This window comes from Neoarius graeffei, chromosome 11 (genome assembly GCF_027579695.1).
Source record: "Neoarius graeffei isolate fNeoGra1 chromosome 11, fNeoGra1.pri, whole genome shotgun sequence".
NCBI lineage: Eukaryota > Metazoa > Chordata > Actinopteri > Siluriformes > Ariidae > Neoarius > Neoarius graeffei.
This window is the reverse complement of record NC_083579.1, coordinates 20,088,503-20,114,981: the sequence shown is the minus strand read 5'-3', so window position 1 is coordinate 20,114,981 and position 26,479 is coordinate 20,088,503. Positions and strand designations below refer to the sequence as shown.

At 41.5% G+C, this 26,479-nt stretch overlaps 1 protein-coding gene across 4 annotated transcripts in view; it reads right to left on the bottom strand.

Moving 5' to 3' along the window:
• The window catches only part of LOC132894163 (alpha-(1,6)-fucosyltransferase-like), a 314,613-nt gene that overhangs the window by 126,113 nt on the left and 162,021 nt on the right, over window positions 1-26,479 (bottom strand). For all 4 annotated transcript variants that reach the window (XM_060933576.1, XM_060933577.1, XM_060933575.1 and 1 more), the window contains 2 exons: window positions 19,429-19,591; window positions 19,096-19,210 (listed from right to left, as the gene is read on the bottom strand). In XM_060933576.1, the coding sequence (XP_060789559.1) occupies window positions 19,096-19,210; window positions 19,429-19,591 (278 nt within the window). The remainder of the gene's footprint in view (window positions 1-19,095; window positions 19,211-19,428; window positions 19,592-26,479) is intronic.

Sequence of the window (26,479 nt, the reverse complement as noted above, 5' to 3'; positions counted from 1 at the left end):
TTCTCTCCGTTATCATGGGGAATGTGAACTCGCTGCCGAATAAAGTCGATGAGCTATTCACTCTGAACAACCAGCAGATTTACCAGGAGAGCAGCTTATTTATCTTTATGGAGACATGGCTAAAACATCTCGTACTGGATGCTAACGTGGAACTGCAGGGATTCACTGCTGTGAGAGCCGACAGAGAAACTAACACTTGTGGGAAAAGCAAAGGTGGGGGATTCATCATTTATGTTAACAACCGCTGGTGTAACCCAGGACATATCTCCGTAAAGACAGTTTTATGTTACCCGGACTTGGAGCTATTATAATCTCTCTGAGAAGACCAAGGAGATGATTACTGACCCGAGGAAGAGGAGGAGAGACCAGCACGCCTCGCTGCACATCAATGGGACACAGGTGGAGAGGGTGAAAACATTTAAATTCCTTGGAACTCACATCAGTGAGGATCTCACCTGGACACACAACACACAGCAGACCATCAAGAAGGCTCAACAGAGACTCTTCTTTCAGAGGAAGCTGAGGAAATTTGGACTGTCCACCAAACTCCTCAGCAACTTCTACAGGTGCACAGTGGAGAGTGTCCTGACAAATTCCATCACTGTGTATTACGGGAACTGCACAACTCGGGACAGAAAGGCTCTCCAGCGTGTCATTAAAATGGCACAGTTCATCTGTGGAGTTGTCCTCCCCCCACTACAGGACATTTACAACACCCGGGTCACAAAAAGGGCACAGAGCATCATCAGGGACCAAACACACCCACAACACAGACTATTCACGCTCCTACCATCTGGCAGACGCTACAGGAATGTGAAAGCAAGGACTACTAGACTGACAAACAGTTTTTACCCCCAGGCCATCAGGCTTTTGAACCACGGATTATAATCACCATCTACCTCTATATTTCCATCAGGCTTTTGAACCACGGATTATAATCACCATCTACCTCTATATTTCCATCAGGCTTTGAACGACGGATTATATTAGCAATTTTGCACAAGACATTGCACAGTATATCTACCTCTATGTTTGCACATTGCTTGTCAGCCTCTCTTTTTTTTTAAATGTTATCTTCATTTTTCATTCTACTTTTATATTTTGCATTCCATATGCACTTTATATTTTATGTTTCATATATATATATATATATATATGTGTGTAAGCATAGTTTGGTCGGGCAGTTGCAAAATAAGAATTTCATTACCCAATAATAAACCGCTGTGTCTGTTGTTGTGTATATGACAAATAAACATCTTGAATCTTGAACCTCAGCCTGCAGCTGGGGAGAGTACCCACCCTCTGGAAGACATCACGTATCGTTCCAGTTCCCAAAAAGAATCGGCCCAGCGAGCTGAACGACTTCCAACCAGTGGCATTCACTTCACATCTGAAGATGACGTTGGAGCGGCTCTTCCTCAGCCTCCTCAGACCCCAGGTACAACATGCCCAGGACTGTCTGCAATTTGCGTACCGGGCAGGTGTTGGTGTGGAAGACGCCATCCTCTACCTGCTACACCGAGCCCACTCACGTCTGGATAAGGGAAATGGCACAGTGAGGATCCTCTTCTTGGACTTCTCAAGTGCCTTCAACACCTTCCAGTCCCTATTGCTTCAGGACAAACTGAACAGGATGTGAGTGGACCCCTGCCTGGTCACCTGGATCTCCAGCTACCTCACTGACAGGCCGCAGTATGTCAGGCTGAAGGACATCATGTCTGACACTGTGATTAGCAGCACCAGAGCACCCCAGGGCACGGTGCTGGCCCCTCTTCTCTTCACCCTGTACACTGCGGACTTCTGCTACAACTCGGCGCTGTGTCACATTCAGAAGTTTGCCAATGACACAGCCATCGTTGGGTGTATCGGTGACAACAGAGAGGAGGAGTATAGGAGCCTGGTGAGGGACTTTGCTGTGTGGTGCAACAGGAACCATCTGCAGCTCAACACCTCGAAGACCAAGGAGCTGGTCATTGACTTTGGGAGGTCCAGACCAAGGTCATGACCAGTTCTGATCGAGGGAGTCGAGGTGGAGGCTGTGGATTCCTACAAGTACCTTGGGCTGTGGCTGGACAGCAAACTGGACTGGATTTGCAACACCAAACACTTATACAGGAAGGGACAGAGCAGGCTATACTTCCTTAGGAGGCTGCGGTCCTTGAACATCTGCAGGAAACTCCTGTGGATGTTCTATCAGTCTGTGGTCGCTAGTGTCCTGTTTTACACCGTGGTGTGCTGGGGGGGCAGCACATCCAAGGAGGACACATCCAGGCTGGACAAACTGATCAGGCGGGCCGGCTCTGTGGTCGGCATGAAGCTGGACTCTCTGGTGACAGTGGCAGAGAAGAGGTCTCTGGACAAACTGTTGAACATCATGGACGATGCCAGTCACCCTCTGCACACCGTCATCAGCAACCAGAGGAGCCTGTTCAGTGACAGAATGCTCCTTCCCAAATGCAGGACGAACAGACTCATAAACTCCTTTGTCCCTCATGCCATCAGACTGTACAACTCCTCTATGGGGGGGAGAAGGGGTAACAGGAGGACAGAGGACGGGAAGGAGCAGTAGTCTCGCCTAACAATAAGCAATACCGGACAATGTGCAATATAAATGTGCAATATCTCGAGGACTTCCGGGAAGATGGCCGAGTGAACAGACGTATAGTTAACTGCTCTCCCAAGTCGGACATAAAAAAACCACCCTAAGGCTTAAACTCGATGACCGAAAGTTATATTATGGGTGGGAGAGGCAACCGAAGAACAGGAAACACTAATCAGAGACAAGAAAAAGTTGAGAAACTACCCGAAACTGAAAAGCTACCCGAGACCTCAGAAAGCGAACACGAGGACGACGCAGCAGAGAAAATGGAGGGACAAGAACACAACGAGACACTGCGAGTCGGGCTGGCTACAATCAGCAAGGATATAAAAGACCTTAAACAAGAGATACGACACGAACTGATCACGCTAAAAGACGAGTTGAAAAAAGAAATGAAAGAAGAAATCACGACTCTTCAACAAGAAATTGAGCGCAAGCTAGCAGACAACATAACCGAGCTACGGACACAGAAGGCGGAAATGGCCGAGGCTCAGGAGCGCATAGCAGAGCTGGAGGAGTGGAAAGTAGACGCGAGACAAGTGATGATGGAAATGCTGGAACGGACACGCCAGATGCAAGAAAAGGTAACCGACCTCGAGGGGAGATCAAGAAGGAATAATATCCGCATTTTCGGCGTTCCAGAGGAGACGGAGGGAAACTCCACTAGCAAGTATGTAGACCAGATGCTAAAAACAGAGCTACAGCTACCTGAAGGAACGGAGCTCCACGTCCAGAGAGCGCACCGCGCGCTCGCACAGAAACCAAGCCCGAATGCACCACCCAGGTCCATCATAATCAACTTTCTCAAGTTTGAGACGAAAGAAATGATCTTAAAGACGGCATGGAAGAGAAAAATACAAGTAGGAGACAAGCAGATCTTTTTTGATCATGATTATCCTGCAGAAGTCGTCCAGAAACGGAGGTCATATGTGGGCATTAAAAAGGTGCTTAAAGAAAACAAAATACGTTTCCAGACGCCGCTGACCAAAATACGGATACACTGGAGCAACGGAGTGAAAACATACGACACCGCCGTGGAAGCCGCGCAGGCTATGAGAGAAAGGGGATTCATCACAGACCCACCGGGCGATGACAGCACACCGGCGGCGAGGGAGAAGACACGCGTAGCACCGGAATGGCAGCGCGCCAGAGGAAAGGATACGACACGTGAAGCAGCGCACCGTGCCAGAGAGAAGCTACAGGATTACCTCAGGAAAACATGAACATGCACTGGAGACAGGTAGCAGTAAAACATAGACTTCAACACTGATAATAATCATATCCGACCAGGAGATGTTCAGTTTTCTTTTCAATAGTTGGACACATCTAGACCTTATAGAGTTCAATTAGGAACTAATCAAGTCTAGGAAGGGGCCCCCATGAGAGATGAGGATTTCCCCTTCACCCTCCAACAGGGACTCGGGGCACAGTTCACCCCCACTGTTTGAAGTCACCATTGTTTTGGTTCATGGTGTTGTATTTATTGTTCATGAGTGTTTTGTTCAGAAATGTTTGGGAGTATACCTACAAATAATAGCAAAACAAAATGACGACTAATAATATTAAAATAATGTCGTTGAATGTAAATGGTCTAAATAATCCAATTAAAAGACAAAAGGTCATGACAAAACTTAAAAAAGAAAAAGCACAAATAATTTTTCTTCAGGAGACCCACTTGTCACAATCAGAACATGATAAACTTAAAAAATTTGGCTACAGGAACTTATACTATAGTTCATTTAAAGGGGGATGTAGAAGAGGAGTAGTGATACTAATACCAAATTCAACTAAATTTGACCTTGAGAAGGAATGCAGGGATAAGGAAGGAAGATACATTATAGTAAAAGGAAGAGTGGAGAATGAACTGCTAACACTAGTAAACATATATGCACCTCCAGAAAGTGACAAATCCTTTTTTAGATGTCTATTTGATGATATCACAGCAGAAACAGGAGGTATTCTGGTTTGTGGGGGAGACCTAAATGTTATTAGAGACCACAGAATAGATACAACTAGTCTCAAAAAGAATAGAATGCATCTGACAAGATTCATAAACATATCCTTGAAGGAGATGGGAATGATTGATGTTTGGAGGAATCTACACCCCCTGGAAAAAGACTTCACGCATTATTCCGCAGCACATAAAGTCCACTCAAGGATAGATTATTTTTTTATGAATGTAGAGGACAACCATATGGTCCGAGAATGCAGGATAGGGGGCGCAGACGTGTCAGACCATAACCCACTCTATTTAACAATAAACTTAAACAATACAAGACGGCAGACAGTATGGAGACTTAATCTGGGAATTCTGAATAATGACCAAACAAAGAAGAAGGTAAAAACAGAAATTGAAAGATATATAGAGGAAAATAACAATGGCACTGTAGACCCAACGATTTTCTGGGATGCCATGAAGGCAGTCATCAGAGGAAAACTGATAGCTGAAACTGCACATGCAAAAAGAGCTAAAATGGAGGCTTATAAAATGTACAATGAAAGGTTAAGAGTATTGGAACAGGAATATCAATATACTAATGACCCCAAGATAAGTCAACAAATTAAAGATACAAAAACAAAAATTAATGACATACTTCTGGACGAAATTGAAAAAAAGAATAAATATTTTAAACTGGGCTACCATGAAGTAGGCTCAAAGGCCACAAAAATACTGGCAAAGCGTATAAGAAAACAGCAAGCAATTAGTAATATATGCAAAATTAAAGATCCTCATACAGGTGAGACAGTGTCTACCCCGGATGGTATTGAGGATATCTTCCAAAGATATTATCAAGACCTATATACACAACCTGCATCTGCAGATGAGAATGATATGATTGCATTCCTAGAAACGTTAGACTTACCCTCAATTGGACTTATACAAAATGATAAATTAACAGCAGAGATTACACTGGAGGAAGTAAAAGAAGCAATAAATACATTGAAAAACAATAAATCACCAGGGAGCGATGGATACCCAGCAGAGTGGTATAGGATGTTTGGAGAAGAGCTGTCACCACTACTCCTTGCCTCTTTCAATTGGACTCTCCAAAACAATAAAATACCCCCATCATGGTCTGAGGCAATAATTACAGTCATACCGAAACAAGGAAAAGACAAAGAACACTGTGCAAGCTATAGACCAATCTCAATATTAAATGTTGACTATAAAATATATACAACTATAATCTCTAAACGGCTGAACTCCTTTATATCAGAAATAATAGAGGAAGATCAAACAGGATTTATAAGAGGGCGCCAGACCCATGACAACATTAGAAGAACACTACACGTAGTGGAACAAGCAAGAAAAGACAAAAAGAGCACTGTATTAGTAAGTATTGATGCAGAGAAAGCTTTCGATTCTGTCAACTGGAATTTTCTATATAAAGTGTTAGGGAGATTTGGCTTTAATAATAAATCAATACAGTGCATAAAGACACTCTATCAACAACCAACTGCAAGAATTAAAGTCAATGGGAGCCTGACAGACAAAATTAGACTACAGAGATCAACAAGACAAGGATGCTGTCTATCACCCACTCTATTTGCCATTTTTATAGAGCCGCTAGCACAGGCTATAAGACAGGAACAAGAGATTAAAGGAGTGGTGGTGAATGGCGTAGAACAAAAAATAGGACTTTTCGCAGATGACGTCATAACCTACCTCGAACGCCCGAATGAATCATTACCTCAATTGATGAAACTTTTAGAAACATTTGGACACCTATCAGGATATAAAATAAATGTTGCAAAGACACAGATATTAGCACTTAACTATAGCCCACCTAAAGAGATCCAAGAATTATTTAAACTTGACTGGAAACGTAAGGGAATTGAATATTTGGGGGTCACAATCATGAAAGGATTATCTAAACTATATAAATCAAACTATGGTAAGATAAATCAGGAAATACAAAAAGATATTGAAAGATGGTCCACATTAACACTGGATCTAAGCTCACGAATCCAGATAATCAAGACGAATGTTTTGCCAAGGCTTTTATACCTGTTCCAATCCTTACCAGTAGAGGTCCCACAGTCTCAGTTTATGAGCTGGAATAGAATAATTTCAAGGTTTGTTTGGGGTGGAAAAAGGCCTAGAATAAGATTGGAGACTCTCCAGCTGCCAAAAGAAGAAGGTGGGATGGGACTTCCCAATCTGAAAGCATACTACTATGCAGCCCAGCTGAGGTATATGGTTGGATGGTGCAAACCAGATTACACTGCAAAGTGGAAAGAGTTGGAAACACAGCTTGGAGAATACCCAGTACAGAGTATTATAGGAGATGAAGACACATACAAGGTGATTAAAAACCAAATAAACCCAATAACGAAGTTTACACTAAAATTATGGTTCAGCATAATAAAAAAATACAAGATTCAAAAAGATGCTAATTCATTAAAATGGATAGCATATGATAGCAAATTCAAACCAGCTAGATATGATAAAGGGTTTAAGTGGTGGACAACCAAGGGAATCACAGCGTGGTGTGTGCTAGTGAAGAACGGGCAGCTGGAGAGTTTCCAAAATATGAAGGAAAAATTTGATTTGGATAAACAGGAATTCTATAGGTACCTACAACTTAGAGATTACTTTCTGAAAGAGATCAGGATGGACCCCTCCGGAGAAGTGCATGGTGTGATCCAACTCGTAATCAATATATACAAAGAAAACAAAATTAGAATTGTTTCCGGGTTATATAAAAAATTAATATCAAATAAGCACTCAACCAAATACATAAAAGAAAAATGGGAATCAGAATTTAAGATAAAAATCACAGAAGAAGAGTGGTTAAAGATGTGGAAGATACACCACACATCCACCAATTCACGGATCTGGAGGGAGTTCTCCTGGAAAAATCTGGTACGTTTTTTTATCTCACCCAAAGTCAAGAGTAAACAGGTGAACAAAAATATGCCTTGTTGGAGAGGCTGTGGAGTAATGAATGTGGATCACTCGCACGTTTTCTGGAAATGTGATAAAATCAGATTGTTTTGGAAAATGGTACACGATGCATTGTTGCAAATTCTTGGATATAAGATTCCAATGACTTGTACAGTATTGTATTTGTGTAACCTATGTGAAGAAAATATTAGACCGAAAGATAGATACCTGGTAAAAATATTACTAACAGCAGCTAAGAAAGCCATCACGAAGAAATGGGGAAGGGAAGACACCCCCACTCAAGATCAATGGACTCACCTGGTTGAGGAAATATACACAATGGAAAAAATGATACACCGCCTGAGGTTACAGGAAGCCCAATTCAAAGAGAAATGGAAGAGATGGACAATATTTATCACTGAACAACGACAAAACTAAAAAACTTGATTAAGGAAAAGAAAAAAGAATATGGACAGATTATACGTAAAGAGACTCCCATTTGTTATATTTCTGAACGTGTTCTTACTTGTTGTAATTTATTATTGAGTTGTTCCTCCTTTGTAAAGAAAATTTTCAATAAAAATTAAAGTGAAAAAAAAAAAAATGTGCAATATCTCTCCTGCCGCCAGCCCCCCTTCTTTTTTTCCTTCTTCTTTCCCTTCTTCCCCCCCTCCCCTTCCTCTCTTCCCATATCTTATTCTTTTTATATGTAAATACTTAATTTATTTTAATTTATCTAGAAGTTTTCCTCTATTTTTTTTTTCTGTTTATCTGTAATGATGTTGCTGGAATCTTAATTTCCCTGAGGGAACCCTCCCAAAGGGATCAATAAAGCTTTATCTAATCTAATTATGTGACCGCAGTTGCCTTCTATTTGATTGGAAGCATGAATGGACAGTAGTTTTTTTTTTTGTAAAAAAAACTTTCTATATTGATTTAACTTGGTGTGAGTGAGTAACAAAAGATATACAGTGGGGCAAAAAAGTATTTAGTCAGCCACCAATTGTGCAAGTTCTCCCACTTAAAAAGATGAGAGAGGCCTGTAATTTTCATCATAGGTACACTTCAACTATGAGAGACAGAATGGGGGGAAAGAATCCAGGAAATCACATTGTAGGATTTTTAATGAATTAATTGGTAAATTCCTCGGGAAAATAAGTATTTGGTCACCTACAAACAAGCAAGATTTCTGGCTCTCACAGACCTGTAACAACTTCTTTAAGAGGCTCCTCTGTCCTCCACTCGTTACCTGTATTAACGGCACCTGTTTGAACTCGTTATCAGTATAAAAGACAACTTTCCACAACCTCAAACAGTCACACTCCAAACTCCACTATGGCCAAGACCAAAGAGCTGTCAAAGGACACCAGAAACAAAATTGTAGACCTGCACCAGGCTGGGAAGACTGAATCTGCAATAGGTAAGCAGCTTAGTGTGAAGAAATCAACTGTGGGAGCAATTATTAGAAAATGGAAGACATACAAGACCACTGATAATCTCCCTCGATCTGGGGCTCCACGCAAGAGCTCACCCCGTGAGGTCAAAATGATCACAAGAACGGTGAGCAAAAATCCCAGAACCACACAGGGGGACCTAGTGAATGACCTGCAGAGAGCTGGGACCAAAGTAACAAAGGCTACCATCAGTAACACACTACGACGCCAGGGACTCAAATCCTGCAGTGCCAGACGTGTCCCTCTGCTTAAGCCAGTACATGTCCAGGCCCATCTGAAGTTTGCGAGAGAGCATTTGGATGATCCAGAAGAGGATTGGGAGAATGTCATATGGTCAGATGAAACCAAAATAGAACTTTTTGGTAAAAACTCAACTTGTGTTTGGAGGAGAAAGAATGCTGAGTTGCATCCAAAGAACACCTTACCTACTGTGAAGCATGGGGGTGGAAACATCATGCTTTGGGGCTGTTTTTCTGCAAAGGGACCAGGACAACTGATCCGTGTAAAGGAAAGAATGAATGGGGCCATGTATCGTGAGATTTTGAGTGAAAACCTCCTTCCATCAGCAAGGGCATTGAAGATGAAACGTGGCTGGGTCTTTCAGCATGACAATGATCCCAAACACACCGCCCGGGCAATGAAGGAGTGGCTTCGTAAGAAGCATTTCAAGGTCCTGGAGTGGCCTAGCCAGTCTCCAGATCTCAACCCCATAGAAAATCTTTGGAGGGAGTTGAAAGTCCGTGTTGCCCAGCGACAGCCACAAAACATCACTGCTCTCGAGGAGATCTGCATGGAGGAATGGGCCAAAATACCAGCAACAGTGTGTGAAAACCCTGTGAAGACTTACAGAAAACGCTTGACCTCTGTCATTGCCAACAAAGGGTATATAACAAAGTATTGAGATGAGCTTTTGTTATTGACCAAATACTTATTTTCCACCATAATTTGCAAATAAATTCTTTAAAAATCAGACAATGTGATTTTCTGGATTTTTTTTTCTCATTTTGGCGCTCATAGTTGAAGTGTACCTATGATGAAAATTACAGGCCTCTCTCATCTTTTTAAGTGGGAGAACTTGCACAATTGGTGACTGACTAAATACTTTTTTGCCCCACTGTATATGTAAGTGAATAATAAAATAAATACAAAAACTTCTCAACTCTTGTATGACTTTACTGAATTGCACAGCAAAATGCATTTGTAATCTGTTATCATGTTGTTGAACATTTACCAAGAATACATATTTACCAGATTTGACCCATCAAACCTTCATAAAAAATTAAAAAGTATTCTAACAAAGTGCAGAAACATTTAAATATCACATTATGGAATCTAAAACAAACAAAAAAAAAAACAATAAAAACCCCCACACATTTTTCAACTGAACTTCTTGGATATTGCACCTCAATATTAATGTTCAATAATGGAGCGAAAAACCCATACTGAAATAATTTGGAAACATGACAGAATATGAGAACAACCCTACGTAAACAAACATTTGCCTGCGTATGAGTCTATGATGTAATAGAATTTTGAAACATTGTATGGAAAGAGCACAAATGTAGACAAGTTCAAACACAACTTGACGACAAAAATATATAGTATAGTAATGAAATGTCGAATTTCCAAGTGACAATAAAAAGAAAAAAAAAATACAATATTTTTTGGACATGGTAATTGTGATCCATGGCAGCCAGCATGTGTCGGATCTCCATCCCTTCTCCTGAGAAATGTTCGAGCTTTGGTGCATACTTGTGAAATAAACTAAGATGAGATGAAACAAAATTAAAAAATGAAATGTGGAATAAAATAAATAAATCAAATAAGATCATTACCTGTTCAGCAAACTGTGAAGCACCTCAAAGCTACTGGTATAGACAAATGCAGTGAGTTTTTCAAGATCCTTTAGTAAACGCTTGTCGTTGACAATCTTGCCTAACTCATCATGGGCAGGGGTGAGCCATTTCTTCGTTCTGCTGTCATCCTCAGTCAGTGGTGGGTGCACACATTCTGTGAACTTCTGAAAGCTTCCCCAGGAGTGAACATTAGCTGCATGGTGAACCACAGAACGGAATTTCTCCTTCAACAATATTGGGTCACCGTCACAAGAGGATGCAGCCCACCACAGATGACTGGCAAACCGCAATTACCCATTATAACAAAAGTTCACAATTCATTTTCTTGCCTGCATTGGAGAGTTTCTTTTTCAGACTTTTGGCCACGTGCCAAACATCACACTAATGTTGAATGTGTCCATACTCATTCCGCATGAGAGTTGATATGGCTGGGTGCCGATCTGTAGCCACCATGTCTATGTCCAGATCCAGTAGTTGATACCCATCCACTTCTTGCACACCCACAGAAATAAGCCATTTTCTAGTTATTTTGTCATTTGCTGGCAATCGGTGAAAAGAAACCAGTTTCGATGCATTCCAGCCATTCAGACCACAACTAGGTGCAAAACACGTACTCGCAACATCTTGTCTTACATTTATTCCACCAAAAGAACTGTTTTCCGAATGAAATACTGCACAAAAAATGAGTTTAAATGATGATTACTGCCTACTTTCTTCCAACTTTCGTGATCGCTATCAAAAAACAAACAAACCCTGTGTCCGAAATCGCTCACTCATTCCAGGGTTTCCCCAGGTTTGACCACCATAAATTTAAGACTTTAAGACCTTTTTAAGACGACTTAAATGAGAATTAAGACCGACATCGCACCCATTATGCAGTCGTAGAACACCAGATCAAATTCCCAATAATGACAAATGTTTCAAGTAAAAATATTTTTATTATAAAAGTTATATACTTAAGTCATTATGTGCATTGCTTGTCGAATCTTCACATTCAAGACAAAAAAACAAGTCTAAACCTGGAAGAAAGGAGCACAACGTAGGGTCCACATCATGGCCTTAAAGATACACAAAAATGCAATAGGCATACCAACACATTAATGCCAAAGGTGTGCACTCGCCAGTCAGAAAGCCAAACTGAGGGCCTCACTCGAGGCCTAAAGAACTGTCTCTGAACTAATTATGACCATGCACCCAGAGATGATACTTAAAATAAAAAAGTGATGTGGGTGTATTTTTTTTAATAAAATATCAAAACATTCACAACACTCTAAACAGACAAACTCTTTGTCTTAGTTTCCCAGCACTTGCTTCAACCATTTTACATTTTGTACCCTTGTAAACGAGGGAGGGAGAGAGATACAGAGGGGCATAGATAGATAAGAGATGAGGGGGATAGATGGGAAGAGAGATAGAGATAGATAGATCGATAGAAAAGAGGTAAGCCGAAAGTCTCTTAAAGGTGCACAAAAATGCAATTGGTGTACCAATACATTGGTACAATGGTGTGCACTCACCAGCCAAAAAGCCAAACTGAGGGCCCAACTCAAGGCCTAAAAAACTGTCTCTAAACTAATTATGACCAGAGATGATAAAACAGACAAACTCTTTGTCTTAGTTTCCCAGCATTCAATTTGCTTCAACCATTTTACATTTTGAAGAATAAAAAGAAATGTAAATACTCCTAGTAAACAAGGGAGGGAGGGAAGACATAGATGTGGAGGTGGATAGATAAGAGACACAATGAGATAAATCCACCACTTGCCTCGTTAACGTCTTTGACCAACTCCTTCGTTATATAAAGAGCAAGACCGAATTTTGTTATGTAAGACGTTTTGTTTTTTCCACAGGAGAATGTTGTAGCGACTTCCGAGTCTGGGAACATAGCCTTAAAGAGTTCGCTTATGCCCTCATTCGAGCTGTACGAGTGGCGTTCCGTAATTGCTTTTAAAATCCAGAGCACCTCTGCCTCAAGTGTTGGGGTTCCACCGACACCCATCATGCCACTGCTCGGCCCTTGTGTTGTTGCTAGCCTTGCCGATGATGTCTGGCTTGGCTGATGCTGCTGACGTTCGACAGTGGTGCTAGTGCCAACTCCAGGTGCATTCGGAGATTGAACCGTGCAGAACTGAGCGATGGGCTGGTGGCGGTGGAGGGCAGATACAATGTGCTTTGAGCTCTTCATGTGAGACTCTAAAGCGAAATGACCTATAGTGGACAACTTGGAGGTCTTTCGACAAACACAGCATCTTGCTTCAACGTCGCTTCCAGGAACCTCCCTCACCCAATCACGATATCTTTCATCTGAAAGCCACTGCTGATTAAAACAACACTTCCCCATGCTGCGATTCGAGGAGTCTCCTCTCCACCACGGACTCCGACGATTGCGCCGGCGCGAAAATGTATCAGTATTGTTTCTTTCTTTGCACATACTCCAAGAAATTCACTGATGTTACGCAAAACCCACGTTTACACATCGTAGAATAGTATGAGTAAATTTAAGACCTTTGTTTAAAAAATTAAGACTTGGGCAAAGCAATTAAAGACTTTTTAAGGCCTTAATTTTGGAATATTAAATTTAAGACTAAGACTTTTAAGACCCCGCGACTACCATGCATTCACTACTCCCCACTCTCTATATAGGGAATTACTATATAGAGGACAATATAGTGAGTTAATTGGTTAAATGAAAAAAACGCTTTCGGACACTAGTCCATCACACTGGTATTTACGTCATTACTGTCACACAATTAAAACGTGCCAGATCAGGCAGCTGGTGGGTTTTCAAAAATAATAAATATAAGCATGCATTTCTGTGATAAATACATATTATACTGAGCGCATTTCCCACATTAATCAATACAAAGTAACTGCATCTTTCAGGTTTTTTAAATCAAGGCTGAATACTTTCTTCTTTGCCGCTGCCTTTTATTAAATCAAATTTGAGACTTTTAATTTGATTTCTTTCAGCACAACCGCAATGCATGATGGGATATATTGCTTTGGTTAGTGACCATTATTGTACTCTAATTTTTGTGATGCATTGTGGGATAATTTGAGTGCACTTTATAGGGTGTAAATCCTCACTAAGGTTTTGGACAGCACTACAAAATGGTGTCCCCACTATATAGTGCCCTATATAGTGAGTAGGGAGCGATTTCGGACACAGGGAAAACTTCCAGCTTGATTACGCCAGTATTTGAAGGAGGGTATGTGCGTCTTTTGACAACGTTGGCAGATAGTGACTTTGATTTCCGCTGTACGTTTTACTTCCGTCCTACGAAGTCTCGCACAGGTCTCAGCAAATCTCGTTTATGGCCATTGCTTTGACATATGGACTGATACATTACATAGCATATTTCAAACACTCAGAACTTGCTACAGCAGTGACAAAATAGCTGTCAGAAATGCATTCCTACATTTGATAAAATGAGATAATTAGAATTTTTTTTTAAATTTGCCTTCAGTTCCCCTTTAACCTGTGTCTCTGTGTCTTTCAGACAGTCAGTAATGAGAGTTGTGACACCCCATCGCGTGTGTTTGTCACTGAAAAGTGTACAAAAATAAAAGAACTCACCTGTTCTGAAGCCTGCTTCCCCAGTTCATCTGTTTCCCAAAGTTAAAAAGTTTTGATTGATCAGTAATCAGTTCTGATTAACAATTAGTAACCGGAAATGTTTAGTTGCAGTTATTGCTGCACAAGGGGGTCACACCAGATACTGAAAGCAAAGGTTCACATGCTTTTGCCACTCACAGATATGTAGTATTGGATCATTTTCCTCAATAAATAAATGACCAAGTATAATATTTTTGTCTCATTTGTTAAACTGGGTTCTCTTTATCTACTTTTGAGGACTTGTGTGAAAATCTGATGTTTTAGGTAATATTTATGCAGAAATATAGAAAATTCTAAAGGGGTCACAAACTTTCAAGCACCACTGTGTGTGTGATATATATGCCATATACAAGCAATCCCAGAGAGAGGGGATACATGCAGCGAATGTGGGACCATTGGATACTTCGAAACCCACAATCAAGGCTAACAAAGAAACAGCTATTAGCCCAGTGTTCCAACATCCGTAATCGAAATCTACTATCACAACTAGAGATTAATGAAATACAACAACGATGCTACGGCAAGGGGGAGCCAGGAAGACAGGTCAGCGGGGAGATGTCATCATCATCCCTACAACGAGAGATTGGGTATCAGGCCCCAACAGCTAACAGCCTCAACACAAGAGCTGCTGACCTGAGAAGGAAGATCGTGACCCAACTGGAAACCTGAAGCCCCCGACGAATACCAAAGCTGAGTTGCCAAGTACCTTCAGAAGATCTACTAGTAGATGTGAATGCTGCTCTGAAGACAATCTCCACAAGAACCATCACTGAGACCAACAAGCTGATACACAGTACAGCAACAGTAATCATGGAGATGCTTGGACACAAGGTGGGCTCGGGACATAAACAGTATCCACCATGGAAGAGACGATTAGAGGCCAAGATAAAGGCAGCACGGAGAGAAGTTAGCCAGCTAGCTGAATTACAGAAAGGGAACATGGTGAATAAAGGGGCACCCAGGAAGTACAACTCACTCTCCATACCAGAGGCACTCGAAACTGCCAAACAGCGACTAACAGCTCTGGCCACCCGGTTGAAGAGATACACCAAGGAGGGAGAGGCCAGGAGAATAAACAAGCTGTTCTCCACTGAACCAGCCAAGGTGTACTCTCAGTGGCAGGGAAACAACAACCGGTCAGACCCACCAAGAGATGAGGTGGAAAAATACTGGAAAGACATATGGGAAAGAAAGGCATCACACAACACCGATGCCCAATGGTTAGTGGACCTAAGAGCTGACCACAGCAACCTCCCAGAACAAGAACCAGTAACCATCTCAATGGCAGACGTCCAAGAAAGAGTGTCAAAGATGAAGAGCTGGACAGCACCAGGCCCCGATATGATCCATACGTACTGGCTGAAGAAGCTAACTGCACTCCATGAACACCTAGCAGCACAGATGAACCAGCTGCTGAGGGATGAGACCCACCCAGAATGGCTAACCCAAGGCAGGACAGTCCTAATCATGAAGGACCCCCAGAAGGGACCCATCCCATCCAACTACCGGCCAATTACCTGTCTCTGCACAACATGGAAGGCCCTGTCAGGCATCATTGCGGCAAAAATGAGTAAGCATGTGGCTCAATACATGAGCGAGGCACAGAAAGGGATTGGCAGTAACACCAGAGGAGCCAAGCACCAGCTACTGGTCGATAGAACAGTCGCCCAAGACTGTAAGAAGAGACAGACCAACCTGTGCACTGCCTGGATTGACTACAAGAAAGCCTACGACTCAATGCCACACACATGGATACTGGAATGTCTGGAACTGTATAAGATCAACAGGAACCTAAGGACCTTCATCCAGAACTCAATGGAAATGTGGAAGACAACCCTAGAGGCCAACTCAAAACCCATTGCCCAAGTCAACATCAAGAGCAGCATATACCAAGGAGATGCGCTATCACCACTGCTGTTCTGCATAGGCCTGAACCCCCTCAGTCGGATCATCACCAAGAGTGGCTACGGGTACCGATTCCGTAGTGGGGCAACAATCAGCCACCTGCTCTACATGGATGACATCAAGCTGTATGCCAGGAACGAGCGAGAAATAGACTCGCTGATCCACACCACCCGGATCTACAGCGATGACATAGGGATGTCATTCGGATTGGACAAGTGTGGCCGGATGGTCTCAAAGAGAGGCAAGATGATCCGGACTGAGGGGATTGACCTACCAGAGGGCAACATAGGTGATATCCAAGACAGCTACAAGTACCTTGGCATCCCACAGGCTAATGGAAACCATGAAGAGGCCACAAGGAAGTCAACCACAGCCAAATACCTACAGAGAGTAAGGCAGGTCCTGAAAAGTCAGCTGAATGGTAAGAACAAGGTCCGAGCCATCAACATGTACGCACTACCAGTCATCAGATACCCCGCTGGTATCATAAACTGGCCAAAGGAGGAGATAGAAGCCACAGATATCGAGACTAGAAAGCTCCTCACCATGCATGGAGGGTTCCACCCCAAGTCCAGCACCCTGAGACTATACACTAAGCGGAAAGAGGGAGGTCGAGGGCTAGTGAGCGTCAAGACCACGGTCCAGGATGAAACATTGAAAATCCGAGAATACATCAGAAAGATGGCCCCAAAGGATGAATTGCTAAGTGAATGTCTCAGGCAGCAGAACCCTGATGAGAGCGCAGAGGAGGAGGAGGAACAGACAACCTGGAGGGACAAACCCCTACATGGCATGTACCACCGTCAGATAGAGGAAGTGGCTGATATCAAGAAATCCTACCAGTGGCTGGATAATGCAGGACTGACAGACAGCACAGAGGCACTAATCATGGCAGCACAAGAACAGGCCATAAGCACAAGAGCCATAGAGGCCAGGATCTACCAGAGTAGATCAGACCCAAGATGCAGACTGTGCAAAGAAGCCCCTGAAACAGTCCAGTACATAGTAGCAGGGTGTAAGATGCTAGCTGGATCAGCGTACATGGAGAGGCACAACCAAGTGGCTGGGATAGTATACAGGAACATCTGCAACCAGTATGGAATAGAAGTACCCAAGTCCCAATGGGCCATACCACAGAAGGCGGCTGAGAACAACAGGGCCAAGGTTCTGTGGGACTTCAGCTTCCAGACTGACAAACAGATCCTGGCTAACCAACCGGACATAGTGGTGGTGGACAAAGAGCAGAAGAGGGTGGTGGCGATAGATGTGGCGATCCCAGCTGACGCCAACATCAGGAAGAAGGAACATGAGAAACTTGAGAAGTATCAAGGGTTGAAAGAGCAGCTGGAACGGATGTGGAAGGTCAAGGGTTGCGTGGTCCCCGTGGTAGTGGGGGCACTTGGGGCAGTAACCCCCAAACTGGGAGAGTGGCTCCAGCAAATCCCAGGAACAACATCTGAAGCCTCAGTCCAGAAGAGCGCAGTAGTAGGAACATCGAAGATGCTGCACACAACCCTCAAGCTCCCAGGCCTCTGGTAGAGGATCCGAGCTTGAGGATGACATGGATACCACCCCCCCCACCGGGGGTGAGGAGATTTTACATACACACACACACACACACACATATATATATATATATATATATATATATATATATATATATTCCCCCAAAAAGTAAACAAACATTCAGGCAGTGAATGTTCCCATGAATGGCACTGAATTCAGTGACGCACAGAACCACCTTTAGCAATGATAACTACGTTTTTGTAGGATGTGGCAGCGAGGGTGTAGTCGAGCATTGGCTGTGAATGGCGAGGAGTCAGGTTGAACCAGCGGGGGACGAGTTACACCTGTGTCCAATTACTGGATGTCTATTAACGTGTGTTTCTGTGTCTTGCAGATGGCCAGTAAAGAGAGACAGAGAGAAAGCAGAGTTCCCCAACGTGTGTGTGTGTTTTGTGCATAGTAGTCCCTGAAAAGTGAGTTAGAATAAAGCACACCTTGAATTGTAGCGCCTGTCTCCAGTTCCTCATTTTCCACACATCAAAAGTCATGACATCGGAGATCATCAGTCTCTCACATTGTTTGGAGAAATTTTGGCCCAGTCTTCTTTACAACAATGCTTCAGTTTATGTTTGAGGGCACTCAGTTATGCAGAGCTCTCTAAAGATCCCACCACTGCCTCTCAGTGGGGTTGAGGTCCAGCATTCAGATTTTTTTCTTTTTAGGATTTTTTCGATTTCATCATCATATCAATGATTTGCAAGTTTGCCAGGTCATGTGGATGCAAAACAAGCCCAAATCATCACTATGCTTGACAGTAGGCATGAACCGTTTCATTTCAGTTAGCCCACAGCCTACCACTCATTCTGTGGGGTTTTTTTTTTGTGTACAACCATGAGTGGTGCGGTTACATTCACTAAAAAATAAATAAATAAATAAATAAATAAATAATCCTCTTTAAAATGTTTGTTAACCGCATATAAGATGATGTGGCTGTCCAAAATCTGAAGCCTTATATTGAGTTTTCTTTTACCTTTGAAAGACTGGGGGGTGGGGGTGTTTATTGATACGAGCCACACCTGGGTGTACTTATTTCCCCCATTTCTGAAAGTATAATAATAATTAAAAAAATGCAATAACTTTCTTCAAATTACTTAATGTTTAATAATCTAAACATTTAGTGTGCTTACCGTTGGATAGAAATTGCATCTGTGTGCGCGCGTGTGTGAGAGAGAGAGAGAGAGTGTGAGTGAGTGAGTGAGTGAGAGATTTACCTGTAGGTATGTAATCCTGTTTTGTACTAGATCTGAGAGATCTTTGGCTTCCTTCTCTCTCCAGTCTCCAGCTCCATCTGCCTGGCTCAGATGGTACAAGTCTGTCATGATGGACCTGAATATTAAACCAGGACACAGTGTGAGAGCTGGGAAGGACCACTTCATGGTGCTTTTTTGCCTTAGCTTGTCCTCACAATCCACTTGAAGTATGCAAATCTGTGCTAAATGTCTTGGTGGGGGACTAAACATTTCTCTTTTTTATCTTTGCATTAGTCCAATAATACTTGTGCACTGTATGCATGCATGCATTTTGTGTACATGCTTGAAAAACACCTCTGATGGTGGCCCAAGTCTTGCAGCAGCATGTTGATGCGTTTCTGCAGCTCTCCTGTCTCCATGTGGCCCAATTTCTTCACCTCACTGCGCACAAAGTACCACAATTCTCGTACCCCATTCTCAATCATTCTCCGTAATTCCTCCTGTTTTCTCCCTGGGCCTGAAAACACATACAAATGGCAATTCAGGTATTTGAGAGAGCAGAGTTTTGGGAGCAACAAATAAAATTTCTGTTTTGTCAAGGTTTTGTTTGCCAAGCTTGGAATTCATCCATGGTTTTAGATAATAAATACATTGAGTATAGTATGCGAGAAATTCTTTCATTAAATAATAAAATGACAAAAAGTGAGCCTCATGCCCCTGAACATTGAATAAACATGAACACAAAATCAAATAAATCATACAGTTACTCTGTAACCGTGTAAGGTTTATTATCTGAATGTTTTCAAATATTAACATGTCTATTAGGCTTGTGCGGCGGCACGGTGACGTAGTGGTTAGCACTGTCGCCTCACAGCAAGAAGGTCCTGGGTTCGAGCCCAGTGGCCGGCGAGGGCCTTTCTGTGTGGAGTTTGCATGTTCTCCCCATGTCTGCGTGGGTTTCCTCCGGGTGCTCCGGTTTCCCCCACAGTCCAAAGACATGCAGGTTAGGTTAATTGGTGGCTCTAAATTGACCGTAGGTGTGAATGTGAATGGTTGTTTGTCTCGGAGTCAGCCCTGCAATGATCTGGCGACTTGTCCAGGGTGTACCCCGCCTCTCACCCATAGTCAGCTGGGATAGGCTCCAGCTTGCCTGCGGCCCTGTAGAGCAGGATAAGCAGTGACAGATGATGGATGGATATTAGGCTTGTGCGATATATCATACCTACACGAGCTCACGTAGCCATAATAACCAGTGATATTTTGTTCCAATTACATTACCAGACCTGCCAACCAATATACAACGATCAGCTCCAAGATTATGACCACTGACAGGTGAAGTGAAAAACACTTCTCATTCCAGTAGCACCTGTCAAGGGATGGGATATACTGTATTAGGCAGCAAGAGAACATTCAGTTCTTCAAGTTGATGTGTTGGAAGCAGGAAAAATGGGCAAGCATTAGGATCTGAGTGACCTTGACACAGGCCAAATTGTGATGGTTAAATGACTGGATCTGAGCATCTCCAAAATGGCACTTTTTTTTGGGGGGGGGGGGGGGGGGGGGGGTAATTGTAAAGTGACCCTGGGTGTGAGAAAGGTGCGATATAAGTTGAACTAATCATCATCATCATCATCTTGTGGGGTGTTCCCGGTCTGCAATGGTTAGTACCTACCAAAAGTGGTCCAAGGAAGGACAACCGGTGAACTGGCAGCAGGGTCATGGGTGTTGAAGGTTCATTGATTCGCATGAGGCACAAAGGCTAGCTCAAATAGTCCTATATGAGTTACAATAGCACAAACTGGTGAAAAAGTTCATGCTGACACCCTTCTGTTTTAGCCAGCATTAACATTGAAATTCACTCAGATTATCATTCAAATACTTCAAAAGTGCAGTATTTTTCTCCCCAATAAAACAAGGGATGAGCAAAATGATGTGAATCTGGAATGATTTGTGCAAGTATTTTGAATTCTCACACTGAGGGGAAAAAAAAGAGAAAATCCAATATTTAATTGAAATAAATTATTCAAAGAAAAACAGATCCCTCATCAAGAAATAATTATTTTCAACAAAACACATATCACCACTGCATTTAACACGTTGTACAACCTCTCTTTGCCAGTAAAACAGCACTGAGGCTTCTCTGTTTAAGACACTGCAAAGATTCAAGTTGTTGTCATTACAAAATAAATGTACTAAAGTGTGCACACACACACACACACACACACACACAGTGGTGCTTGAAAGTTTGTAAACCCTTTAGAATTTTCTACATTTCTGCATAAATCTGACCTAAAACATCATCAGATTTTCATACAAGTCCTAAAAGTAGATAAAGAGAACTCAGTTAAACAAATGAGACAAAAATATTATACTTGCTCATTTATTTATTGAGGAAAATGATCCAATATTATATATCTGTGGGTGGCAAAAGTATGTGAACCTCTAGGATTAGCAGTTAATTTGAAGGTGAAATTAGAGTCAGATGTTTTCAATCAATGGGATGACAATCAGGTGTGAGTGGGCACCCTGATTTATTTAAAGAACAGAGATTAGATCTATCAAAGTCTGATCTTCACAACACGTTTGTGGAAGTGTATCATGGCACGAACAAAGGAGATTTCTGAGGACCTCAGAAAAAGCGTTGTTGATGCTCATCAGGCTGGAAAAGGTTACAAAACCATCTCTAAAGAGTTTGGACTCCACCAATCCACAGTCAGACAGATTGTGTACAAATGGAGAAAATTCAAGACCATTGTTACCCTCCCCAGGAGTGGTCAACCAACAAAGATCACTCCAAGAGCAAGGCGTGTAATAGTCGGCGAGGTCACAAAGGACCCCAGGGTAACTTCTAAGCAACTGAAGGCCTCTCTCCCATTGGCTAATGTTAATGTTCATTAGACCACCATCACGAGAACACTGAACAACAATGGTGTACATGGCAGGGTTGCAAGGAGAAAGCCACTGCTCTCCAAAAATAACATTGCTTCTCGTCTGCAGTTTGCTAAAGATCACGTACAAGCCAGAAGGCTATTGGAAAAATGTTTTGTGGACGGATGAGACCAAAATAGAAATTTTTGGTTTAAATGAGAAGTGTTATGTTTGGAGAAAGGAAAACACTGCATTCCAGCGTAAGAACCTTATCCTATCTGTGAAACATGGTGGTGGTAATATCATGGTTTGGGCCAGTTTCGCTGCATCTGGGTCAGGACAGCTTGCCATCATTGATGGAACAATGAATTCTGAATTATACCAGCGAATTCTAAAAGAAAATGTCAGGACATCTGTCCAAGAAATGAATCTCAAGAGAAGGTGGGTCATGCAGTAAGACAACGACCTTAAGCACACAAGTCGTTCTATCAAAGAATGGTTAAAGAAGAATAAAGTTAATGTTTTGGAATGGCCAAGTCAAAGTTCTGACCTTAATCCAATCAAAATGTTGTGGAAGGACCTGAAGCAAGCAGTTCATGTGAGGAAACCCACCAGCATCTCAGAGTTGAAGCTGTTCTGTATGGAGGAATGGGCTAAAATTCCTCCAAGCTGGTGTGCAGGACTGATCAACAGTTACCACAAATGTTTAGTTGCAGTTATTGATGCACAAGGGGGTCACACCAGATACTGAAAACAAAGGTTCACATACTTTTGCCACTCACAGATATATAATAATGGATCATTTTCCTCAATAAATAAATGACCAAGTATAATATTTTTGTCTCAGTTGTTTAACTGGGTTCTCTTTATCTACTTTTAGGACTTGTGTGAAAATCTGATGATGTCTTAGATCTTATTTATGCAGAAACATAAATTCTAAAGGGTTCACAAACTTTCAAGCACCACTGTGTGTGTGTATATATATATATATATATATATATATATATATATATATATATATATAAATATATATATATATACACACACAAATGGACAAAGAGCAGAAGAGGGTGGTGGTGATAGATGTGGCGATCCCAGCTGACGCCAACATCAGGAAGAAGGAACATGAGAAACTTGAGAAGTATCAAGGGTTGAAAGAGGGCAATTCCATGTAAATGTCAACCTCACCATGCAAAAATAAAGCAACATGTAATACATCAAAACCACTCCCAGAGATATCACCTAGGCCTGTATTTTACAGATGTGAATAAGTTGAACCAATTTGTAACCAACCTAATATGTCACTGTCAGTCTTTCTTTCTTATAATGTAAAACCCAAGCTAAAATCAACTTTGATCATGTACAATTCTATATTATTGCCACAAGCCACAGAAACGTATGCTAAAATCCACAAAACAGCAAAACAATAGCCATCCTAAATATTATTTAAGAACTTTGATAGTTTTAGCTGATATTTAGAGAGTTTTTCAAAGGGTTATGGTGGTTAAATTGCTGATTTTCTAAACATATGCCATGTCTATTTCAGACGCGTCACATCCATAACGGAATTTCGTCACATCCATAACGCTGACTTTTCCTTCCGAAACTCTGCATGAAATACAAAATATTTTAAACAAAGATTTTTTAATATTCACCTTGGACCCCTCCATCAAATGGATATCTCCATTTCGACATTAGGTTTACAATTTCACAGAGTTTGATAAAAATGTACAGTCACCCAAGAAAAGTGATACTTTTTCTGTCACATCCATAACGCATCTTTTATTGGCATTTTCTGGCATGCCCTAGATGTACTATGGGAATTGTTCTTGTTCTATCACTTCTCCAGTATGGTACAGCCTTAAAATATGCAACACCTGTTTAAATACTGGGAGACAATAAAACATGCACTGGGTCATTTGTTGCCATTTTGAGTTCAAGTGTCACATCCATAACGCTGGAATTGCTCAAGAGCAGCTGGAACGGATGTGGAAGGTCAAGGGTTGCGTGGTCCCCGTGGTAGTGGGGGCACTTGGGGCAGTAACCCCCAAACTGGGAGAGTGGCTCCAGCAAATCCCAGGAACAACATCTGAAGCCTCAGTCCAGAAGAGCGCAGTCCTAGGAACATCGAAGATACTGCGCAGAACCCTCAAACTCCCAGGCCTCTGGTAGAGGACCCGAGCTTGAGGATGACATGGATACACCCCCCCCCCGGGGGTGAGAAGGAGATATATATATATATATATATATATATATATATATATATATATATATATATATATATATATATGTGTGTGTATATATATATATATATATACACACACACACACACACACACACACATATATATACATATATATATATATTGGGGATGTCCCGATCCGATCACGTGATCGGAAATCGGGCCCGATCACATGGTTTCAGACTCGATCGGAATCGGGCATTGCCTCCCGATCAGGGATCGGATATATATCTATATAATATATTCTCATTTTTAACACATCAATAGCTATGCGTTGGCACAGAGTGAGACCAGACCTCGTCTCAACACAGCAACATCAACGCGTGCGGCATGACATCACTTTGTAGCGGAGATGCTATTGGTTATTGGCTGCCTGTTGCCGGCAAAGTTGAACACGGAAGCAGTTCGAAGCGGAAAGCAAAGCATGAGATCTTTTTTTTTTTTTTGTTGGATGACAAAAGAAACGGGCTCAAACCTGAAAGGGTAGAAATGCTTGTTTTCATCAAGAAAAACGTTCATTTCCTTAACTGAAATTACTGTACACCACTGTGAGATGCGTTCTTAAAAGCAAATTACCGGCACTGTGGCACTTTATTTTTTTTTTATTTGTTTAAATTCCTGCCAGGTATTTTAAGGTTATTTTTTTAAATTTGTTATTTATTGTTCAAACTGCCTCATGTAAGTACTCTGTTTGCTAACGGAGTTGTTGGATGTTAAAATAAGGTGTTAAATAAAAAATGAGGAACATCCTGGATCCGTTTCTTTCCTCGTCTTTATTTTTTATGGATTATAAGAAGTATCGGATCGGGACTCGGTATCGGCAGATACTCAAAATCAAATGATCGGTATCGGATCGGAGGGCAAAAAAACCTGATCGGGACATCCCTAATATATATATATATATATGTGTGTGTATGTGTGTGCGCGCGCATATATATATATATATATATATATATATATATATATATATATATATATAAGGGATGCAAACACAACCATGGTCAAAAAAGAGTGAGGTAGCGCGGCGACGCGGACCCCTCCCCACCACCACACACACAAAATATCAGTCAGACAACAGTTTCAACAAAACAGAACATTTATTAATTACTATTACTTATCAATTCAGTTCCCAATCCATCTTCAGTTCCCCACCCCAAAGTCAGTCCATCTTTACTCCTTTTACTTCCTTTTCTTTGCCACTTCCTGAAGAGCAATGTTTTTGCTTAATTTACACAGCCTAAGTGACTAATGTTGTGGCTACCACGGATGGATGTATGCACCACGAACTCATATAACACACACATGGGTTACACATTACCATTTGATCACTCGATGTTCTAAAATGGCAGCGAGTCAGGTGCTAACGGTTAGCATTTTAACTAAGCCAGATAGCCACAAGCTTTAATAAGACCAATTATTGCACGTATAGAACGGTATTACGGCACTTAAATATTATCTAGGAACAAAAAACAATAGTCATTAACCCATGTAGACACTACGTTGAGAACATATACAGTCATCATGCAACTCCTCAAATAACATTATGTTTTTCAGGCGTTTTTTACCCCAAGGATAGGTCATGGCTAATATGGTTAGATGAAGGAGGCTAGGTTACGAGAGACAAAGTTAAAATTAAAAAAAGAAAATATATATATATATATATATATATATATATATATATATATATATATATATGGGAGAGCAGGGTAAGATGAGCCACTTTTTACATTTTTCATCATAACTACATGTTAAAGCCATTTTTGCTTCCAGTCTACACACCATACCAAATTTCAAAGTGTACTGTTACTATCTGAGCAAAAAATAATTGATAAGCTCTTATGGTTAGAGTGATATTACCTCTTGAAAAAAAAATGTCAAGTGGCTCAACTTACCCCATGCACGGGGTAAGATGAGCCACTGTGTGGGGTAAATTGAGCCAACACAAAACATGTTAGGTTAACAAAGTAAACAACTTTTATTATTAGAAATGCAATCAGTGAATCAAGTCAAGTCAATTAAGTGGGGGATAGGGCCGTTGCATAGAGAAGGGGAGATGAAGAGAGAGGTGATAGAACGAGATGGGATAGGGAGGGATAGATAGATGGATAGAGAGAGAGAGATATGCATAGATAGATAGAAAGAGGGATGGTTAGAGAGGGAATGAGAGATATACTATATTATAGAAATTACTAAAACAGTAGAACAGTGCCAAAAAATCTTATTTCTTTCAGTAGGTTAAAACATTGCTAAAACATGCAGCAATCATTCCATCAATCATTTCATCATTATTCAATG